The sequence below is a fragment of the Podarcis filfolensis genome (assembly GCF_964270895.1).
Source record: "Podarcis filfolensis genome assembly, chromosome: 15".
Classification (NCBI taxonomy): domain Eukaryota; kingdom Metazoa; phylum Chordata; class Lepidosauria; order Squamata; family Lacertidae; genus Podarcis; species Podarcis filfolensis.
In genome coordinates, this window is record NC_139618.1 from 11,818,730 (window position 1) to 11,841,265 (window position 22,536).

The window sequence follows — 22,536 nt, forward strand, 5'->3', positions numbered from 1 at the left end:
TATGTGGGCTTCATTTCACTAGGAGATAAGAACTAAGGAACTTTGTGAAAGCATCCATAAAAAGTTAGCCTTTGGTGAGGGATATGAACAAAAGCAATTAAAAGCAAAGGGAAGTTTATTCAGTTGTTTCTTTTGCAGAGGATAGGAAGATGAGGGATCCTAGAATTGTAGAGTTGCACAGGCCCACAAGGGTCATCTAGTCCAACCCCCCCCCCCCCATGCAGGAATATTTTTGCTGAACTTGTGGCTCAAACCCACAACCCATCTCATGGATGTTTCCTTGAGCATTGGGGTTATGTGTGTGGTAGGGAGGGCCCTTGAATGTACTTGTTCCTGGAAAAATATAGCAGAAAATGTATGTAAGGGTTTGTATTTCTTTTCCTTGAAGGAGCTTGGGGTGGCATACATACTTATCCCTTCTCACCTCTTATTTTCCTCCCTGCAAATCTCTGAAACAGGTTAGGTTGAGAAACAGTGGCAGGTTCAAGTTCGTCTGGTTAATTTCATGGCTGATGTGGGATTTTGACCCAGCTCTTTCCATTTGTGGAAGGTTTCAGTGACATCAGTGAGTCTTCATTGGTAGTAAATGCACTTAGAATAGGGTGTTGAGTTGCATGAAGCAACCTAGGTTGCAGTGCTAAACAAATCCAGCCCAATGTACTATTTTGTAAATATGTTTAAGACTACAGCTCATGTCATATTTTCATGGGGTCCTGTTTAAGGCAGATTTACAGACATGAAGTCCAATTTAGTTCAGTGGGGCTTCTCCCTAGTTAGTGTGTGCAGGATTGTGGCATTAGATTTAGAAAGGACTAGCTGCCAAGTAAGTGACCATAAGATTGCACCCATACCTAAATGCTAGTCTCACCTCAATGAATGAATGACCATTTCTTTAGGATCGAGCTGTTCAGTTGCATATCCAAGAACATGGTTTACTATCTTATTAACTATCTTAGTTTGGATGTGATGCTGAGCCAAGGAATGTGGTGTGTTTCTTCTGTGCTCTTGCGAAATGCAAATAGTTTCTGATTTACTGTGACATGCAAACAAAGTCACAGATTGCATATCCGTTTAGTAAATTTTTATTTGCTTTCCATATAGTCATTTCACTTTCCTGGGATGTTCAGAGATGACTTGGATTTTTTAAACAGTACTGAAAATTGTGCAACACCTACATGTGATGATCTGGCAGATTTCACTGACTTCCTCTCACAGCCAGAGATCTGTCCACGCAGTTTCATTTCTCAGAAAGTTTTCTTGGGAGAATAAGAAGAACCCAGGTCTTCATAATGAAGAGACCTGCTTTTAAGGTTTCTTTCCCCTCAAATTTCTGAAGTGTTTGTCTTTGGTTGGTTTGCCCTCTGTGCCCTGGGTGAGCAAATGGTAGTAGATAAATAATCACAACAAAGTGTGGGTGGGCAAGTTTTTCCAAAGTAAATAGGACTTGGCTTAATGGTAAAAAGCTGTTGAGGCACTGTTGTGCAACAGTTTGGACTGCTGCCCACTTAAAGAAGTTACTTAGTTTATTGAGTAAATTGTTTGAATATGAATAACTGTGCACATGAAGGAGCAGTTCTGAAGAAAAACATATACTTCCCTGTTTTTAGATAATAGATATGTTACAGCAGTTAAGAGACATTCCCACTTGTGTTTGAGAAGAGATAAGTCCTCTAGTAAAAACACTAGCCATTTGCACCAGCTATATTCAAAATAAGGCTTCAGTTCTTTAGTTGATTGAGCCATTAAAACATGCTTTTTAAGTTAAAAAGGGGTTGTTTTAACATTCCATCCTCAGTCTGTGTCACTGAAGAACTGTATGTGTCATCTTTGAATATCAACCAGGCTGGAAAAATCCCATCTGGACATCTAGAGATCTCTTGCAAAAGTCTTCAAATAGAAGGAGATAAACTTTAGCATTGCCCTAAATGTGGGTGGCGCTGTGGGTTAAATGACAGAACCTAGGGCTTGCCGATCAGAAGGTTGACGGTTTGAAACCCCGCAACGGGGTGAGCTCCCGTTTCTCGGTCCCTGCTCCTGCCAACCTAGCAGTTCAAAAGCACGAAGTGCAAGTAGATAAATAGGTACTGCTCCGGCGGGAAGGTAAACGGCGTTTCCGTGTGCTGCTCTGGTTTGCCAGAAGCGGCTTAGTCATGCTGGCCACATGACCCGGAAGCTGTACGCTGGCTCCCTCGGCCAGTAAAGCGAGATGAGCACCGCAACCCTGGACCTAATGGTCAGGGGTCCCTTTACCTTTACCTTTAATAGTTGCAGTCAAGCTAATGGTATAGACCAGCCTTCTCCAACTTGGTAGCTACCAATCCCTGACCATTGGCCATACTGGATGGGCAGATGGAAGCTGGAGTCCAAGAACATCTACAGCTCTACAGTTTCCCCAACCCTTGCTTTAACAAATGGTTTATCTGCTGGCCAGCTAAGTAGTTGGTTTCTACAAGAAGCAACCACAACCTGCTCTGAATATATCTAGAGATGCTGAATGCTCTGCTGCAGATGAAAGCATTCCATGCAATGCCTAACTATGCATTATTCAGTGAAAGTTCCCTGATCAATACTGGTATCCTTCACTGCCTTAAAGTGATGGTGTGTGATTTTCTTGTAAAGCTTTTGGCTTTCTTAACCATGAAAGGTAAATTCTATATAGAATCATAGAATTGTAGAGTTGGAAGGGACCCTGAGAATCAACCCCCCTGCAACGCAGAAATATGCAGCTGTCCCATGTAGGGATCAAACCTGCAATCTTGGCATTATCAGCATCACACTCAGAATAACCGGATAATATAGTGGCAGTATTTAGATTGCAAGACTTCATTCTCCTTTTTTCAGTCCAAACTGAAGGACTCCTGGGAAGAGTTGCGGTTGAGTTTGCTTGGCTCATTTTGTTTGTTACAATTATTCATATTCTGCCTTTCAAGGTTGCTGAGAATTAAGATTGAACTTCATTAAAACATGCACACACAATAAACAGCATGAAACTAAATGATTTGATTGTGGCCAAGTGCAGTAGTTAATATGGAAGGCAGCTGTTCCAGGATGCTTAAGGACCATGCATGGAGTCACTACTCACCAGTATTTATTGAATAGGGAATCCCTGCCCGTGTGCATCCTTTGTAGAGTTCCTTTTACTGTTAAACATACCTTGCTGGAGCCTGCACAGGATCCTGAGGTCTAAGGAGACATCATGTAGGGGCTGGTCAAACCAGAACAGGGTGCAGGGATTGCCTCTTGATGACCCTGGGGAGTGGGTGCAGAGTTCAGAGTGGCATACTGGCAGGCTATACCACTGGAACACCCCCTTCCTGCCCAGTATCCAACTCCTCATTGATAACCGACTATTGAAGCATCTCCTTTCACTCATGGCCCTGACGCAGTCTGTTCCAAACCACTGGGCCCCTTCCCAGGGTCGTTTGCAGGCAGCTCCTCCAGCTGTGCCCCCCCCCCCCGTCCAACCAGCCCCTCCACGATGGCTCTTTGGGACTCATGACACACAGTTCTCAACTGCTCAGCAAGCCTTTCTTGCACACCCGGTCCCCTGCTCCAGGTATAACCTCAATTCTGGTGTAACTTTTAAAATTGCAGTTGCCTTTAAAATATTGGTAACCTCCTTCCTAAGAATAAATGCTTGGTACGGAATAAGTATACTACCAGAGTCTTGGACTAGATTTGTAAGGATCGTGTTAGATGATTCAGAATTTCTTTGTTAACGTACACCTACTTTGCGATGTCAGTTCTTTATATCTACAACCAGTGTAAAATGTGAATGGTGATCTTAGCCAAGCCTTGATGCATTTGCTAGCAGCGTATCAAAGCACAGTTAATGCCACATATCTGGCTTTTTAGCAAATCTTGCTGGCTGGTACTTAATGGAAACAATTAGTCATTCTTGGTGGATTTGACAGCATAAAGATCAATGAAGAAAGCCTCTTTAATGTCATCAGATGCAGTGTATTGATACAATAACTTAGCATACACCTCCCCCACTATGAGGGTTGTTGAAGTGCAGCCTATAGCCTCAGACTTCCTTTATCATTGCTCATTTTGAAGGGTATCAAGTATAAAAGCCAGGACGTTCCTTAGGCCTCCTACCTGAGATCCCCAGAGATGCCACGGAAACTGTTTGGGTCTCTTTAGGGACAAATTGTGATGGCAGCATGACTGAGCTGTATGAAGTTATGGGTGGCATAGAGAAAGTGGACAGAGAGAGGTTCTGTTCTCCCTCTGTCTCCCATAATACTAGATCCCAGGCTCATCCAATGAACTGAACACTGGAAGAATCAAGATAGACAAAAGGAGGTGTGTCTTTTCACTGCACATGGTTGCACTATGGAATTCGCTCCCGCAAGGCATGGCTGCCAACTCAGATGGCTTTAAAATGGTGTTAAGTCAAATTTATGGGGAGGATTAATACTATCAGTGGCTGCTAGTCATGGTGGTTATATATTGCCTCCAGTATCATTGTTCATATACCTCTGAATACCAGTTGTTAGGGCTCATTACTGGGAGACTGCTGTTCCACACATCTCCTGCTTGTGACTGTGAGAATGTAATGCTGGATCGGATGCATCGCTGGTCTGAGCCAGCAGGTTCTTGGAGCAGCCTTCCCTATCCTTGAGTCCCCAAATGATGTTGGACCGCATTTCCCATAATCCTTAACCATTGGCCATGCTGACTGAGGATGATGCATGCTGTGGTCCAGAAACATCTAAGGACTCAAATTTGGGGGATTTTGTATGCAGAGTGTGTACTCTACCATTTAGCTGCGGCTAGTTTTTTTTTTTTTTAATCCTTTCGCTCTTAACTTACCTGAGGTCCCAACAAGCCAGAGTTCCAGTACTTCCAAAAGGTATTCCAAAAGTTTTGACTTGAGCAAGTCTCTGACATGTCAAAGTATGTCTTAAGAGCGGAGCTCTTAAAATTGATTTTAGTCCGATTAGGGATTAGGATTGGTCACTTCAGGGAATGCATTTCTGGGATTTTTTAGAATCTGAAAGACTGACACCAACAAAAATGTGCCTATTTTTTGCTGTGCTGGCCTTGTTCCTTTTCACCGGGGGTGGGTGGAGGTGGAGATTTGTATTGCCAGCACAAGGTGGGAAGGAATCTTCACACCAGGCAGGAGTATCGTTGGCATACTGTAGTTCTTTCTGAAGTTTCTGCTTTTGGAAATGTATTTATTTGTGGGAGCAGCAGGTGGATCTTCTGCTGATGCTTTAGTGCTCAAGTGCTCTGTGATGTTTAGCAGCGTGTTTACTGTAGAACTCTGCATCTTCAGAAATCCTTGCGTGTCATTGTCCTCACCTTTTATCTCAAGGCTTGTACACGCAAAACCTTTTTTTAAATAGTCCAGCATCTTTTTAAAATTGGGTGCCGCAGAGAGAATGTACTGATGAACAATCATACAGTGGAATGACTAATGGTGCAATCGTGTGCATTCTCAGAAAGCTCCTCTGTGTTTGATGGAATCAAAATGAATGTTTGTCACAAACTAATTCCCCACAGAACTGCATGCAAAGGGACAAACTTGAGGGCATCTCCTAGTTTGGTTATTCCTGGCATAGACCATCCAGTGTGATACCCTCCAGTTGTTGTTGGACTACAATTCTCATCATTCCTGACCATTTGCTGTGCTGGCTGGGGCTCATGGGAGTTGGAGTCCACAACTTCTAGAAGGCACTGCATTGGCTATGCTGGCTCTGTGCCTTTGAAGCTGTATTGTACTGAGCCAGACAATTGGTCCATCTAGGCCAATACTGTCTGCTTGGACTGCCAGGGGTCTTCCCAGGCCTGGTACATGAGGCAGAGATAGATAGGACCCTAGATCCTTTTGGTTGCAAAGCACGTGCTACACTACTCAGCTGTTTATACAAATAAAGTGTTTCTATCCCACTCTTTAGCTTACAAAAAACACACACCAGTAGTTCCTTCCCTTCAGACTCAATATCTAAGAGACGTGACACGATTGAAAAAGGATGAGGAGGGATGAGTAAAGAGGCAGGGAGGCAAACTCAGACACCAGTCTTACAGATCTTATAACAGTCAGCTGGGACTGAAGCAGTTCATGAAGCCTGTTGGAATGACTGCCGCTGTGTGAGTTGAGGGAGAGCCAAAGGCAGCTCTTCTCTTCGTAGAGAAGATGGAAAAGGCTCGCTTCCCTCCTCTCCCTGTGCTCTGCAGCCTGGTGCAGAGGTGCCAGTCGGCTTTTGCTCCACGTTTTGAATTTTGTTCCGTTGTCTTTGCAGAAGAGGTGGCCAAACTGGAAAAACATCTGATGCTTCTCCGTCAGGAATATGTCAAGTTGCAGAAGAAGCTGACTGAGACGGAGAGGAAATGCACTCTCTTGGCCGCTCAGTCTAACAAGGAGAGTGCCAGCGACTCCTTCATCAGTCGGCTGCTTGCCATCGTAGCAGAGTTGTATGAGCAGGAGCAATACAGGTAAACGTGTGGTGGTGAAGACAGAACCATGGGCTGGGTTCTGCTGCTGTGTGAAGCAGAACTTAAGTTATGACCCCATCTGCCAAGCCATGGTTTGACTCTGACATTTGAATCCGGCCTCTGCCTTTTAAAGATTTCATCAGATTACCCACTTGGGCCTCAACCTTGTTTTGCAACCATAAGTGCTGTAAATTTGTACACAAATAAGCTTAACTTCCTTTCCATTTTTTGCATCCATTACCAATTCTTCACTTCCACCAACACCCTTTCAGCTTTTACCGGGTACAGTCTCTTCTGAAATGCTGTGCCTCTTTTTCTCTTTGTGCTATTTTACACTATGTTTGCCATTTGCAAGAAAGCAGGGACAATGCATTAAGCACAGGAAGCAAAATAGTTTAAACACCTTTAGAGGACGCTTGCCTATGTAGGCATATTGTTCACACATGTAACATGGAAGCCATTAGATTGCTTCTGAACATTGGAAAAAACAATGTTCCAAGATCTTATACTGGGTGAAATGCAGTCTAATCTAATCTTTCAGAAGGCAGAAACTCATCCTCCAACTTAACAGAATGGAAGCAAGGAGTTTCCTGTGTTTTCCTGCAGGGTAAAGTTAGAAACAAACTCTTTTGCTTGTGTCAATTATTATTTTGTGTCAAAATAATTATTTTGTGTCAAAATAATTGATTCCAGGCCAAGCATGTATTTGTGGAGGATTGAGAGGTGCAGTTAATGGCCCTTGTAAAGACAGTGTTGCTTTAAAGTATTGCTGCTCACTTAATACATAAATGCAGCATATTTTGCTGGGAAACAGAGCCAGACAAATGTTCTTTGCTTTTTTTTTTAAGTTTGAAGTTAAATATTTATCTTGGACAAATATACTTTTGCTTTGCTTCCTAAGCACTTCCTATTCTTCAAAACTGGAAGTTCATGCTGTTTTGGTGTTCAGTCTTTTTTGGAAAGAGAAAGGGGACACACCCTATAACTTGTTGCTCATAACTTTTCAGCTAGTGTGTAAGACCAAATTTCTTAATTCACAAACCTCTTCCTTGGAACTAAGCAGAGGCTTGACAACCATATGTCAGGAGTGCTCTGATGGTGTTTCCTGCTTGGCAGGGGGTTGGACTCGATGGCCCTTGTGGTCTCTTCCAACTCTATGATTCTATGATTCTATGATTCTATGTGTTTCATGTTTGCTGAAATGCAGAGATCACCGTTCTGCATTATGCAGTGGTGGTGGTAAAATCACTTAAAGACTTTGAATATAGTACAGTGATTAAACATAAGACAGGCTCAGCCTTTCAGGCCTACAGGTTGATAGTCATTTGTCAGTTGAGGGTCTCTCTTGTCAGCCCAAGCTCTGATAAACACTTAGCAAAGAAAGAGTTATTTTTCAGCTCCTAAACACTTTCTCACCAGACGTCTTAATGCACAGAACCTTGTTGGATCGTATTTAAGAGCCATCTAATTCATCATCTGGTTTTCACAAAGTGGCCAGGCAAATACTTCAGAGAGGCCCTAAGCAGGGCCTAGCGAACAGTCTCAATTGCTGGACTGCCTCTGAACCTTGATACTCCAATACTCCACGACAGAAGAAATGTGGGTTATAAATATATATAAAAATATGTTGCTGCCAATGCTGCTTGGTAGACCTGTCAGCCATCACCTGTGAATTGGTATAATCCCTAATTGCCCTGAGGGATAGCCCCATAGGGTGGAGCATGAGACTCTTATAATCTCGGGGTCGTGGGTTCAAACCCCATATTGCACAAAATATTCTTGCACTGCAATGAGTTGGAATGGATGATCCTCGTGGTCCCTTCCAACTCTAAAATTCTGTGATTTTATATATATATACACACACACAAAAATATGCATATATACATATACATACATATACATACATATACATATATATATATATATATATATATATATATATAGTGTTGTAGAATGTGTATGGGTGGGTGGGTGTATATTCGGTCATAACGTAAGAGAAAAGAGATAGAAATGCTATGAAAGCTTGCTTCCTGTCCCAATACATTATATGTGTTACATAAAGACTATATAGGGTTTGGACTGGGTATCAGTTTAATGCATTCAATTTATTGAGAAGAAATAATATGCAAGTTAGTATTGTTCTGTTTAATTAATTGTAGCTATAACATAGAAGCTTGTATAAATGCCATAGACTATTTGTTGTGTTTCTGAGGGGGGTCTATTTTGCAACCTTCATCAATCTGATGTCCTCCAGATGTTTTGGACTACAGCTCCCATCAGCCCCAGCATCATACAACTGTTGACGAGGTCTCATGGATAATATATTGTTAGGATATTTGTGTTCAGTATACATAGCAGCTAACCTGGAGATTATGGGTATGATTGTTTTGTTTGGTTGTATTTTGTTTTCTATTTCAGCAACTTAAACAGGAATACTTGAGTGTATAACAATGTGCACTTACCATATTGGCCCGAATATAAGCCATACTTCTTTTTCCAAATTCCGACCGTGAAAAGTTAAAGTGCAGCTTAAATTTGTGACCTTACAAAAATTTGCTTTTACGATATCGCTGCTGAAACAGACATACGGTAAAACGGAACAGGTGTGAGTGCCTGCGGAATTTTAAGGGAGCAGCTTATATTTTGGTATTGTCTTTTTTCTCCCTCCCCCCCCCACCAATTTAAAGGTGCAGCTTATATTCGGGTGTGGCTTATATTCGGGCCAATACGGTATCAATGTATTCATTCTTATCATTCCTGTATATGTATCAACCACTAATGCCTTTTTTAAGCCATGTGAGCCCATCACTTTGACAGTGAGTTTAAATTTCCGTATGATTAAAATAATATTTCTGAAGCAAAAGGCACAGCTTTTTTCTAAGATTATTCTTAACATTTGTGGCAGTTATTTAAGGGGTGCCATTCCTTCCTATGTGGTGGTGCTTGCCATTTCCGGTTCTGTTTTTCTTTTCTTTTTACTTCTGCTAAATACATACTTTTTAAAAAAATGGGTGCTTGTTTAATTGGCAGCATCCTTTTAGCCTCTTAAGAATTATTTTTTTTAAATCTGATGAGACACACGGTGTTAAATTACCTCATTTATCCCCCCACTTTTTGCTCTACAGCAATAATAAATTTATAAATCTCTGTCGTATTCCCCCATCACATTACCCACTCAACCCCACCCCACCCCCAGTCTTGCTTTAAACAACCTTCACATGGCTGTGAGCAAGCATGCAAATCCTTTAGCTATGAACCTTTTAATTGTTACCAGCACTGCCCAAACGGACAGGGTGGATCAGAGCTGCTTCCCCGATTGTGTTTTTTTTTAAAAAAAGAAATTAAATACAAAAGGTCCAGACATGCAGCCACAACTGGCCTGAGATGCAGCCTTGATGGTGTTAGAAGGGCCAGGCCCATTGTGGGTGCATCACTGAGAGAAGAGGAGATGTCGCTCTAATTCTTCTAACATTTTTCTTCTCAGATGAGCATTTTGCCCCTTAATCGCGTGCCTGGGAATAGCAAACAAGCCTAACTCGGTTAGCTTCCCTCCTTGTTTGTGCACAGCCAGCATTTTCTTATCCCGTTCACAAAGCGTGCAGACTCCCTGCTTCTTTCTGAAGGCTTCTTTGTGGCTGTTTGGGACCGTAAGAAGCCTGCAAAAGTGCCGTGGGGAATCCGCATATCGCCGCTGCTCTGCCTTTCTCCTCTACGGCAGAATACCCTGAGTTTCCTTGCTGTTGTGCAGAAGTTTGCAAAGTCATCTAAGCGCAGGTGTGTGTGTGTGTTTGTCTTGTGTTTCTCCAGTGACCTGAAGATAAAGGTTGGAGACAGGCGCATCAGTGCTCACAAATTTGTATTGGCAGCTCGCAGCGAGACTTGGAGCCTGGCCAACCTGGTGTCTACGGAGGAGCTGGATCTGTCAGGTCGGTTTCTGATTGGCTGGGGTGGGGGGGGAGTGAGAGAGATGCTTTCATTGGCTTTGGGCGAGCAGTGAAAAGATGAAAGGCCCCTTTGGTAGAGGAGGTTGCAGTCTTCTCCTTCAGGAGGTGCTCCGCCCACAGAAAGAGGCACTTGATCCATTAATTATGAAGCCTTTGTCTCCAGAACATGCTAATGGGCCTTTGAAAGCTCTGTGTTTAACGCTAGTTAAATCAGTAGCCCATCCCACTTTCATTTTAATGATGTGGATGTTAAGTGTGGTGGCCTCTTCGTCTTACAGAATGGGAGCCCGCTTAGAGCTGGGAGACAAAGCCGTCTGAAACAGCCCGGTTATTCCTTTTGTTTTGAGGGTTGCTGTGTCAGAGCGGCCTGTGTAGCAATTCCATGTAAGGCAACTGTTGAGACGCCAGTCTTTTATCTTTAGTGAAATTAGCTCTTTAATCAGTTGGGCGCCTCTTTCTCTTCTCTTCCCTTCTCTCTTTCCCTCCCATGCATACACCTTCCCTAAAAACCTGCAGCGATGGAGAGAGAGAGAGAGAGTAAATTCTGGCCAGAGACGTTGATTCTAAACAAGCAATTATATTGCCAATTTTAGGTTTGCATTATAAAATGTGCCGTGTTAAAAAGAGAGCCTTATAGATCACTTTATTTTTAAAGGCAGCCCCTGCCCTCGGGCTTACGATAGCACAAAAGGAAAAATGGATTTGGTGAGAGGAGGAAATACGCAAGCCCAGGCATTATTTATTTGTAGTTGCGGGATCTTCTGATGACCCACTGGGATCGAAAACAGCTCAGGGAAAGGAGGCACCAAAAGTTGCTGGTTTCTCAGCTGGGCTAATGAATTGAGTTACTTCTCTTCCTTCCTCTGCTGCAGCCTGATGTAGTGGCTGCTGCCAGATGGCAGGAGATTGTAGGAGGAACCTGGCTTCTCAGCAGAGCTGGTGGCAGTGTCTCCACATCCCTTGTCTCTCCTCCACCTCTGCCACTGTAGTGGCTCTGCTGTCAGGTGGCAGATTTCCACCATGGGACACCCATGCTAGTGTATTAGGATGACTTTCATTGGTGATATGGGGTAGAAAGAGAATTAAAACAGTTGCCCCATGGAAAGGTTTCCATGTCTAAAAGTGCATGGTTTCATAACATGATGATTGCATGCAACACTAGTCCAGTTGAAACTGCCTGGCCTTGCATTTGGAGGGCAGAAGGTGTGTTGTGTCCTGTTCCGGATCTTTTTTGTGTGAGGGAGGGGGGCGGGAATGAAATAAGTGGGAAGGACATAAACTATTCCAGCTCCAGCGATGGTATAGTTTTATCATCCAGCCCAGGGTCATGCTGGCAGAATAGGAGGGCCCAGAATGCCCACTCTGGCATCAGTGAGATAATCTGGATGCTGGACCTTTCTGCAGCCTCACATAGAAGCTATAGGGATCCTGATTTCCCTCTGAGGGCAGACTTCTCTCTCTTGGAGAGGGAGATCCAGTTAATCCTAAGGCACCTGTCAGGTTTTAAAATGTTTACAGGTTAAGTCCAAGGAAAGCTTTTTAGTACAGTCGTACCTTGGTTCTTGGTTTCTCGAATGTTTTGGCTCCCGAACGCCGCAAACCTGGACGTGATTGTTCCAGTTTGCGAACTATTTTTGGAAGCTGAACATCCTATGGGGCTTCTGAATGGCTGCAGGAGCTTCCAAATGTTTTGGAAGTTGAATGGACTTCTGGAATGGATTCCGTTCGACTTCCAAAGTACGACTGTAATTGAATATAACATTTAAACTTCACTAATGTGCTTCGTTGAATTCCCTCCCCCCAATCAATTGGTTCAGTTCAGCTGCTTCCGGGCATTGGGAAAAGATGGTGTCCTACATATATTGCAAACCAGATAGGAAATCAGACATGCTAAATCGGATACCAATTTATATAGGGGATTGGAAAATTATTGGGGGTTTTATACATTCTGCTGAACTCTACATTGGGTTGTTGTTTTTTAGCTGCTACTTTTTATTTGTTTATTTTAGTTTATAAACTGCTCTAGGAGTTTTACTGAGGAGTTTATTTAACAAATTGGGCCAGGAGGAGGAATACCTGAAAACCACCTCTTTCTCTGCCCCCCTCCCCGAAATGGTGCCTTTTATCATTGGAGAGTGACCAGTTGGAGACCACCCATTTTAAAGTACTTCTCTCACCCATTTTAGATGATTTTATCTCTCCCTTTCTCCAAGAAGCTTAAAGGTGGTATTCATGGCTTTACCTAGCCCTCTTTTACCTTGCAATGAGCTTGTGAGGTAGGTTAGGCTGAGGGTGGTTGACTGGCCTAAACTGAACTTCGTGGTGGTGGACAGGATTTGAACCCTGTCTCTCTGTTGGCCCCTTGTCTCACATTTTAAGCACCATGAAAATGGAGTGGAGGTGAAAGTAGAATACTTAGGTGTCAAGCAGTTTCTGAAGTTGAAATGTGGGGCTGGGGGAAGAAGAACGCTAGGGCTGCCACCTGCTCTTGACTATGTTTTAGTTGTGAGTTGGTGGGGCGTTGAAGCTGTCGGGGCTTCCCCAGATGATTGACGTCTTGCCTCTTACATCTCTGGCTGCATCTTGGAAAACAGCTTCTAATATTAGTGATCCCACCAGCTCCTCTTTCTAGGGGGTGAGCAGGCAGCCAACACCCTTGTTGCCGCAGAGCTATAAATACCACCTTTACTAGTTCCTGAGATCAGGGGGTGGGTTGTATGCCCACCTAGCACTCACAGCAGCAGTGTGATGCTGCATTTCTTTACTACAGTGAGGGAAATGCCAGGAACTCTCCCCCCCCATACACATTGTAAGTACAGAAACAAGTTCGTTGCTAATGTCTTGAGCATAAGAAGTGTGGTTGCTGGTGCATAAGTACTGAGTGTGCAGTTGGGGGGTGGTTTGGTAAGTGCATTCAGGGTCTAGAGCCCTGCATGCTGGTGGTCCTCTAAAGGCCAAATCATAATCCCCTTCATGCTCTCCCCAACAGATGCTGACCCGGCCGTGACAACGGCGATGTTGCGTTGGATCTATACAGATGAGCTGGAGCTGAGAGAAGATGACGTGTTCCTGACCGAGCTGATGAAACTGGCAAACAGGTTTCAGTTACAGCTCCTCAGGGAAAGGCAAGTCTCTGAATGAGCGGTTGAATTTGTTTCTTAATTAACCAGGCTATTTGTCCTAACGCAAGTGATTGTTTTTCCCCCTGTGGATCCCTCTGGGAAGCGGCTTTGAATTCAAAGATGGGCACTCTCAGAAATGCAGCTGTGATCAGGACCAGTGGTGGGATCTCTTTCCTTTGGAAAGATCTGCTGAGGATGCTTGGGTCAGCCTTCCTGGTGACCTCCAGGTGTTCTGGGCTCACTGGTTAAGGTTGGTTTAGGTAAAGGTTGTCCTATTGCACGCATGGGTTAGAAGGCCCTCTTGATGCTTCCTCCAGCAAATGAAGGAAATCTCGCCAGGTTCTTTGTCAAACCTATACATTGGAACTGACTTTGTAGTAACGAGCGTGACTGTAGTGACACGGAGAATCTCTTCTGCCCTGGGATCTTGTGTGCTCCTATTAATTTATCCCAATTGTGTATGTGCAAATGAACTTGGCTTTACTAGATGTATCACATCTGCCTATTTCTGGAAGTATGGGCAAGGCAACATTCCAGGGGCGTGTTAATAGATTATAATGCTCAGATATTACTTGAATCAGGTATTACACTGGCTGTGGCAAAGTTTCTTTTGGAGGTTATAAGAAACAAAGATCATTATGCCCTAGATAAAACAAAATGACTGCCTTGGTTCTACCATCTGTCTGTATGGTCGTTTTAACTGTATCTAGTTTTGAAATTGTTATGGTTTATGTTTTATGGGTCTTTGGACCGCAATAAAGTATTGATGATGATACTTGAATCATTATTTACATTATTTACATTATTTACATTATTTACAACAGGGTGATGGTGTTAGCAGCACAAGCAGAAAAGTCTTGCCTCTCTCATTCAACTGGATGAATGGTAGCTTAACGGCAGAATGCCTCCTGTGAATGTCTTGCAGGGTGTTAGGCTTTTAGCCAAGAATATTAATCTTAACTTCAGAAGTCTTCAAGTGCAGGACAGGCAATTCCTTCGGAGCTGAAGGCTACTCCTTGAACACTGATCTGCTCTGAATATGGAAACCATAGTTTCCTGGTTTGGATGCAGTGGGAAACTGTGGTTAATGAACTCAGGCACTCTTCAGTTGTTGCTCAGCAAAGAGGGAAGGGATGACACACGCCACTTGCATATCTTAGTTTAATTAACTGAGATAGTTATGTCCGATCTGGGCCAAGATCTTTCAAAGAACTTCTTCAGTTTTACTAATACTTTATAAAGCAGGTCTGTGTTCATACTTTTTAGCTACTGAGATAAGTCTTTTGATGCGGGCAATGAAAATCATCTCCTAGTAAATCCCCTTTTTGCTGACCCCCGGCTCTTTCCCTGTCTGTCTTGGTAGGTGTGAAAAAGGAGTCATGTCACTTGTGAACGTCAGAAACTGCATCCGCTTCTATCAAACAGCTGAGGAGCTGAATGCCAGCACTTTGATGAACTACTGTGCAGAGATAATTGCTAGTCATTGGGTAAGCGCCGAGAGAGGAGCATGGGGTGCTTCAAGAGGTCAAATGAGGATATGTGTTTTTTAATGTAAAAATGCAGCATTTACTCTGTTTCCAAGGCAAAGATTTCTGTAAAATTTGAAACTATACTGAGAATCCCCCATATTCTGTTCTGCAGCTGCTTTGGGCTGTACCATGTACAGCAGGGGAATTGCGTGTTTAAAGGTTGCCCCAGGAAACAACAAATGCCACCTCGCATGTGGAAAGCTGGCATGTTGGAGAGAAGAATTTTAGCCCCGCATTCTCTTTGCCTTGTTAGCTTCCCACTTGCAAAGAAGTTTTCGTTTTCATTTGGTCGGCAGTTTGGTGTATGCATCTGCTTAAAATGGGATGTCTTGGCATTGACAGCAGAACTGATGCCTGTACTGAAAACAGGCGGTTCCTGGTCTGTAATTATTGATTCATAGCTCAGTTCCAAAGCGTGTTCCCCCCTCCACCCGTGGAAACATTTTGCAGCGTGGGAGAAAAAGTGCCTCATTAAAGATCATCAGCCTCTGTTACATGTGTGGATAAATAATCTCACAGGTTGAGACAACAAAACGTTGGAGGATGTTCCTGGTACAATGATTCATGCCCATGGGAGAGCCTTGTGTTCAAAGCTAAGATACGGAAGGAGCATGCTTATACCACCCAGAGCAATAAAACAGGTGGGGAGCCTGTGGCCTGCCATGTGTTGTTGGCATCCAGCTCCCATCATCCCTGACCATTGGCCATGTTGGCTGGGGCTTATGGGAATTGTAGTACAAAGCACCAGGTTGGTGACGGCTGGTCTAAGCAGCTTGCAGTAATTTATTTATACAGTACCCATCTTGCAGTAGTGTAGCACAGCTTCAAACCCAGCTTTCTCCATTCCTTGTGCTGCCCACGCATACATTTCTTTAAACACACACACACAGACACACACGCGCACACACACACACACACACACACTTTGTAAAGTAAAAATAAAATATAAAGCAGGAACAAACATAGTACACTAACCAAAACAAAACATAGACCCATAAACTCTAGTATTGCAGTGAAAACAAGAGAGTTGGAAATCATTTTACAGATTCACAGAAACACATGTGCTGCTCTTGCTGCAGCATTTATACTTTTCAAGCCAGAAACCAATAAATGCTTGGGAATTGTATTCAGCCACATAGACTTTTGAGAGGCAGGCGGGAAAATCTGACCACATACAATCAAATGTACTTTTTCAGTTTGACTCCCCCCAAAAGTCTGGGTTTTTTCCTGTTACCCATACACTTCTAAAAGCACAGATGCATGTAGAAATGGCTGATACTTTTTTATGCTTGCTCTATGCTGTATTTTTATTTATGTGTTTGTTAAGATGTAAGCCCAACGGTGGGGAGTGTTGTTTTAATTTCATGTAAGCTGCTCTGGGAACCTTTCTGACAAGGAAAGGGTACAAATGCTACAAATAAATAAATAGCGCTGGAGAAATGACTGAAGCTGGGGGGGGGGGGCTAAGGTTGGAGCCAAGATATGTGACTTTCTTGATTGATGATTTTTTCCTCCAGGATGATTTGAGGAAAGAAGACTTTAGCAGTATGAGTGCTCAGCTATTGTATAAAATGATCAAATCCAAAACAGAGTTTCCTTTGCACAAAGCTATTAAAGTGGAGAGAGAAGACGTCGTTTTCCTGTATCTTATTGAAATGGATTCGCAGGTAGGCAGAGATCCTCCCCTAAATCTGCACTAGGATAGAATTTTGGAGATATCTCTCGATTGCTCATTACTAAAAAGTCAGTTCCCTCTGCCTCTTAAGAAAGCAGAATAGACTTTAGCATCTGAAAGGAGTTTTTAAAAACAAACACCACCTTCCCTAGTTTGCAGTTACAGTTCTCCCCCCCCCCCCATATCACTAATAAAACCTTTCTCTTCGAAATGATTGTTGCTTCCCCCACAACCTCCACTGTCTTTTCTTTTAACTGTCCGTAAGCCCGCCTTACGTTCGAACCATTGTTCTATTTAGTCCAGGTCGGCCTTAGTTCTTGAGCCTGGGATTTGCGTCATGCTTTGTCACTGAGCATGGCCTCTCCTAAGCTTCTCTGCCGCCCTGCGTGGCTCCTTAGTGAGCGGCGTTAAATGTAGAATAAACACCAGAATCTTCGTTTTTCTTTTATCTGCTGCTTTTGCTATCATGCTGTGCGGTGTCCGACTTCTAATCCTGTTTCCCTGCAGCTGCCTGGGAAGCTAAACGAAGTAGATCACAACGGAGATCTTGCTTTAGATCTGGCACTTTCTCGAAGACTGGAAAGCATTGCAACCACCCTGGTTAATCACAAGGCAGATGTGGACATGGTGGACAAGAAAGGCTGGAGCTTGCTGCATAAAGCTATTCAAAGGGGTAAGAATAAACTGTGTTTGTAAAATATATAGTTCACTTTCCAGCTAAGAATTCGTTCTGTACATTCCTGGCAAAAACACCTCATGGAATCGCAGAGTTGGCAGGGACCTTGAGGGTCACCTAATCCAATCCCCTGTAATGCAGGAATCTCAGATTTCATAGGTGCTAGCATTTAAATTTGTAGATCGGGGTAGGGAACCTTGGGCCCCCTGGAGCCAGATGCTGGCCTCCAGGCCTCTCTGTCATCAGTAAACGAATGGATAGAAGATATGTACAAACTTGCAACACACGAACAAGTCCCCTACAAACGTCAGCTTGCCATGGCAAATTTAATGATATTTGGAATTCATTTTTATAAACACTGTATTAGGTTAAGTTTAGGTTAACTACAATAACAAGCATGTAGTGTATATAGTTTACACGGGTGTTGTTGTTTTTCTATTCGCATCTTATTTTACCTTGCACACTTGAAATTGTATACTTCCTGTATTTCAGTAAAGAATATATATTTTATACACACACACACACACACACACACACACACACACACACATAAATCATCATTAAAACAACCACCTTATATAAAACACTATTAACAAAACATCTTAAAAAATAGACGGAACAGCACAACCGCAAGAAAAGTCATAAAATTCACAAAGCATTACAGCACTTGTAATCCACAAAACAATATTAGCAACATTAACAAACAACCAAAAACTAACCAAGGACGTCTTCCCAGCAAATTCCTCCACCCACCTGTTTTTCATGTCCACAGCAAACAGTAGGTTGTGTGTAAGCATGTACAGTGGTACCTTGGGTTAAGAACTTAATTCGTTCTGGAGGTCTGTTCTTAACCTGAAACTGTTCTTAACCTGAAGCCCCACTTTAGCTAATGGGGCCTCCTGCGCCGCCGCTGCATGATTTCTGTTCTCATCCTGAAGCAAAGTTCTTAACCCAAGGTAATATTTCTGGGTTAGCAGAGTCTGTAACCTGAAGCGTGTGTAACTTGAAGCGTATGTGACCCAAGATACCACTGTATCTCCAACTTGAGAGAAAGATCTCTGCAGACTAGAAATGTCTTCTATTCTGGGCCATCTTGCATGATCAAGTTAGAGAGTTGTTGAACTGATGTTGGACATTACACAGCAGATTAACTTAGCTTTAGAAAAAACCTCCAAAAGTCTGGCAAAGCATGTGGTGTGTTTGGTGGTTCTGAAGTTTTCAGTGCAAGAAAAGGGATCCTTTTGAGGATTCATACAGTTAGACAGGAATTGGTTGCCATGGCAGTGATATGCAGAGAGCAAAGGAACAGAGCAGTAGCATCTTGAATTACATCTTCCTCTGGCAAGAGAAAGTGGGGCTTGTTGCCTGCCCTTCTTTGTTAGCAATTCAAGCCGATGGCCAGCAATTTCTGTTCTTCCCTTGGGCTAAATACTTGTAGAAAATAAACTTCATCTAAATGTATAATAGGAAAATTATAGTCCTCTGCAAGGTATGAGTAACCCATGAAGATAAACTTCTTTCCATATCACTTAATACCAGCTGTAGTCAAGATCAGAGGGTTTTTGGTTGGCTAGCCAGAAATCATGTTCACCCTTGTGTCCCTCTCTCTCCTCCCTGCCCCCCAGGATTGGCTGTGATGAGCCTGCAAGGAGTGTCAACTTTGTGTGGTGGTGGAAGCAAACCTTTCCCCTCCATTCCCAGCCCTGAGCTGAGTAGCTAGAGGGACTTGTCCATGGTGCTTTGAGCTTCAGAGCGTCTCCGAAAGCAGCAGGGCGCTTTGTTCATTCTGAGAATTAGTTTGAGGTTTGGGAGAACCTCTATAACTCCTCCCAGTTCAGGAGAAGGGCAAGGTATTTCACCAGAATTGTAAAAACCCCTTGGTCCCTAGTTACGAAACTGCAGGTTAAGGGCCTCCAACCTTGCAGGAGATTTCTTTTGAAGCTGGAATACAACTGACAACAGTCTACCTTGCCAGAGCAGGTTTAGGGTCTTGGCCCATCTTACGGGTTCCAGGCTCCGCTATACGGATCTTGCAGGCTCTTTAAGCAACGTTACTTCATCTGGTTCAGATTGCGAAATGCCAAAAACGTTAAGGAGATCTTTGGATCTCCCTTCACTGTGCTGGAATGGGTGTTCTGTGCTTCCCAGTTACAGGCAGCTTGCTTGTGAAAAGCTGCAGAATGGTGTGGGGGCCATTTTTTGGTGAACGCGTTGCCATCACTTAATGCCTGTGCTGGAGTTGTGCTGATGGGTGGCTGTGATGCTTACTCAGCACAAGAAAGCAAGGGTCTCCATGATTGGAGGCACCTGAAGAAGCATCGCACTGCAGCACTTCATGGGAAAGTTCTGATGTACAACCGGTGCCTGTCGAGCCCTTGTGATCCACATGCACCTGCAACTCCATCTCCCTCCTTCCTATCCTTTTTACCCCATCCCATCCTTTCTTGGCCATTCCATGGGCTGTTTGTAGAACCTGTACAGGCTGCGCTTCCTCCATAAGATCAAAATCCAGAAATAGGACTGCTACTTTCTCAGGGCCACCATTTCTGGTGTTTCCCCATTTAGGACATAAGCACTAAACTGTATGTGAATTGACATGTCATATGGATGCATCAGAAGTTTTAAAATTTACAGTGGTACCTCGCAAGACGAATGCCTCGGAAGACGAAAAACTCGCAAGACGAAAGAGTTTTTCGTTTTTTGAGTTGCTTCGCAAGACGATTTTCCCTATGGGCTTGCTTCGCAAGACCAAAACGTCTTGCGAGTTTGTTTCCTTTTTTCTTAAAACCGCTTGAAGAGGTGCAGTTGCGACTGACCGTGCTTCGCAAGACGAAAAACCACGCAAGACGAAAAGACTCGCGGAACGAATCAATTTTGTCTTGCGAGGCACCACTGTATTTTTTAAATCTGTTTTTCTATATGGTTCCTGGTGGTCTCCCATTTAAGAGGCCGACCTGGTCCAGGGCTACTTAGTCTTAGCTGTGTTGCAACCTCAGATACTCCCAAATATGCCTGCTTCTCGACTCTCTTTTAAACAGCTTATTTTCCATTCTTCTCCCCATCTAAACACATAGGGAAAGCAGTCACTTAGAAGAGAGAGGCATCCAGCAACTTTTTTGTGGGTCCTCCGTGTGTTATTTGTATTTTCTTCAGAACTCTAAATAAGCAGAACACAGTGAGCCAAACAAGTTGCCCAGGCACTTGCTGAATAATCTTGCTTTATCTTCTTACGTGAGTGTGCTGTGGTGATGAGAGTGTTGGACTAGGATTTTGGATTCCAGGCTTCAAATTCCCACTTGGCCATGAAGCTAACTGGGTGACCTTGGGCCAGTCACTGCCTCTTAGCCTAGCCTACCTCACATGGTTGTTTTAGGGATGAAATGGGGCAGGGAGAAGCCACCTTGAGCTCATAATGTTAATAACACACCCAAATAGAGACCACTAATCCTCTTTCCATCAAAAGCCCTGCATCTGGGTCTTTTTAAATTTTTTAACAAACCTATTCCTTTTCTACAGATACAAGGAATACTCTGCCGTTTACACTTTTCTGACTGATATGGCAAATGGGGAAGGATTGTTAGGGAGGGTTTCTTTGGAGTGAGTGCTTTTCAAAAATCCTGCTACCTGACTTCTGCTCTTTCCTTGTCATTCCCCAAAGGAGATAAATTTGCTGCTAGCTTCCTTGTTAAAAACGGTGCCCGGGTGAATGCTGCAACCTTGGGAGACCAGGAGACTCCCTTGCACCTTGTGGCCTCCTATAGCCCCAAGAAGCACAAGCCGGACATCATGGCAGAGATGGCACAGATTGCAGAGTCCCTCTTGAAGGCAGGAGCCAATCCGAACATGCAGGACAGCAAAGGAAGGTGACTGTTGGGTGGCGTTGTGTTTGTATGTTTCCTTGACCTATTGCTTGAAATGTTGATCTGGACATCTGAAGATGCTTTATGCAGAATTGGAAAAATTGGTCCATCAAACCCTTGTACCCACGTACCTATGGGACCGCCTCTCCTGGTATGCCCTGTGGAGCACTTTGGAGGTCCCGAGCCTCAAGGAAGTTAGATTGGTTTCAACTAGGGCCAGGGCCTTTTCAGCACTGGCCCCGACGTGGTGGAACGCTCTGTCACAAGAGACTAGGGCCCTGCGGGACTCGACATCTTTCCTCAGGGCCTGCAAGACAGAGCTGTTCCACCTGGCCTTTGGTTTGGAATCGGTCTGACCCTTATGTTTCCCTCCCCTTATGGTCTTGATTTATCAGCTACTTTAAAATGAGGCTGCACCTGTACTTTAAATTGGTTTTTTTTTCTTTGCCCCCCCTCTTTCCCCCTATTATGTTTTTACTGTGATTTTATTGGTGTTAGCCGCCCTGAGCCCGGCTCTGGCCGGGGAGGGTAGGGTATAAATAAAATTTGTTGTTGTTGTTGTATTGCTTATTTTGGCTGGCAGAGGTACCAGTGATAGAAACTGCAACCTTTGCATGTAAAAGCATGTATGTTATTGATGGGATTCCAGTGCCAGGGTAAAACGTATTTGTTATCCCAGGCATCTGGTGACTGAAATTTGGGCTGTTCAATGTCTTAGGTGGTGTTGAACCAGCGGGCGGGGAGAGATGCCAGGTGACCTGGCGGTGGTAATTCAGATCCATCCGTAGGAAGTGGAGCAGGGTTAAAAACACCAGGGTCCTGAGACTCAGAAACCAAGAAGACAAAAACTTCTTAAAAAGAATGGGAAAAAATTATAATTTATCTAGGAGACCACTGCAAGCAGATGGAAACATTAGCAGGATTTGAAACTCACTTGTAATGTAACAAATACTATGGGTATTATGGATTGATTTAAAATATAGAATATGGAATAATACGCAGTTGTAAATGCTGGCAGTAGGACCCATGGAGGGGATGGGGCGGGAAGTCTCAAGATTCAGAGTAATCTCTGTATATGGATATGTATTTGGAATGTTATAAATTTATATTTGTAAAATCAAATAAAAACGATTTCAATACATAAATAAATATCTGCACCCCGTTAAGTCTGTCACTGAAAATAGGTGAAACCTGTTGACGGGTACAGAAGTAAATCTAAAACCGACTGCTGAATGCTTAGTAATAGCTGTTAATAATTAAAATGGATGTTGGTCTCCGGTGTA

The 22,536-nt window shown here is 43.5% G+C and overlaps 1 protein-coding gene across 2 annotated transcripts in view; it reads left to right on the top strand.

Annotated features, from left to right (window-relative positions):
- The window catches only part of ANKFY1 (ankyrin repeat and FYVE domain containing 1), a 44,980-nt gene that overhangs the window by 2,526 nt on the left and 19,918 nt on the right, over positions 1 to 22,536 (top strand). For both annotated transcript variants that reach the window (XR_014541902.1, XM_083587466.1), the window contains exons 2-8: positions 6,255 to 6,447; positions 10,255 to 10,373; positions 13,381 to 13,516; positions 14,877 to 15,000; positions 16,560 to 16,709; positions 17,225 to 17,390; positions 21,052 to 21,256. Coding sequence is in view for 1 of the 2 variants with exons in the window: in XM_083587466.1 (XP_083443592.1) it covers positions 6,255 to 6,447; positions 10,255 to 10,373; positions 13,381 to 13,516; positions 14,877 to 15,000; positions 16,560 to 16,709; positions 17,225 to 17,390; positions 21,052 to 21,256 (1,093 nt within the window). In the remaining variant the exon portion in view is untranslated. The remainder of the gene's footprint in view (positions 1 to 6,254; positions 6,448 to 10,254; positions 10,374 to 13,380; positions 13,517 to 14,876; positions 15,001 to 16,559; positions 16,710 to 17,224; positions 17,391 to 21,051; positions 21,257 to 22,536) is intronic.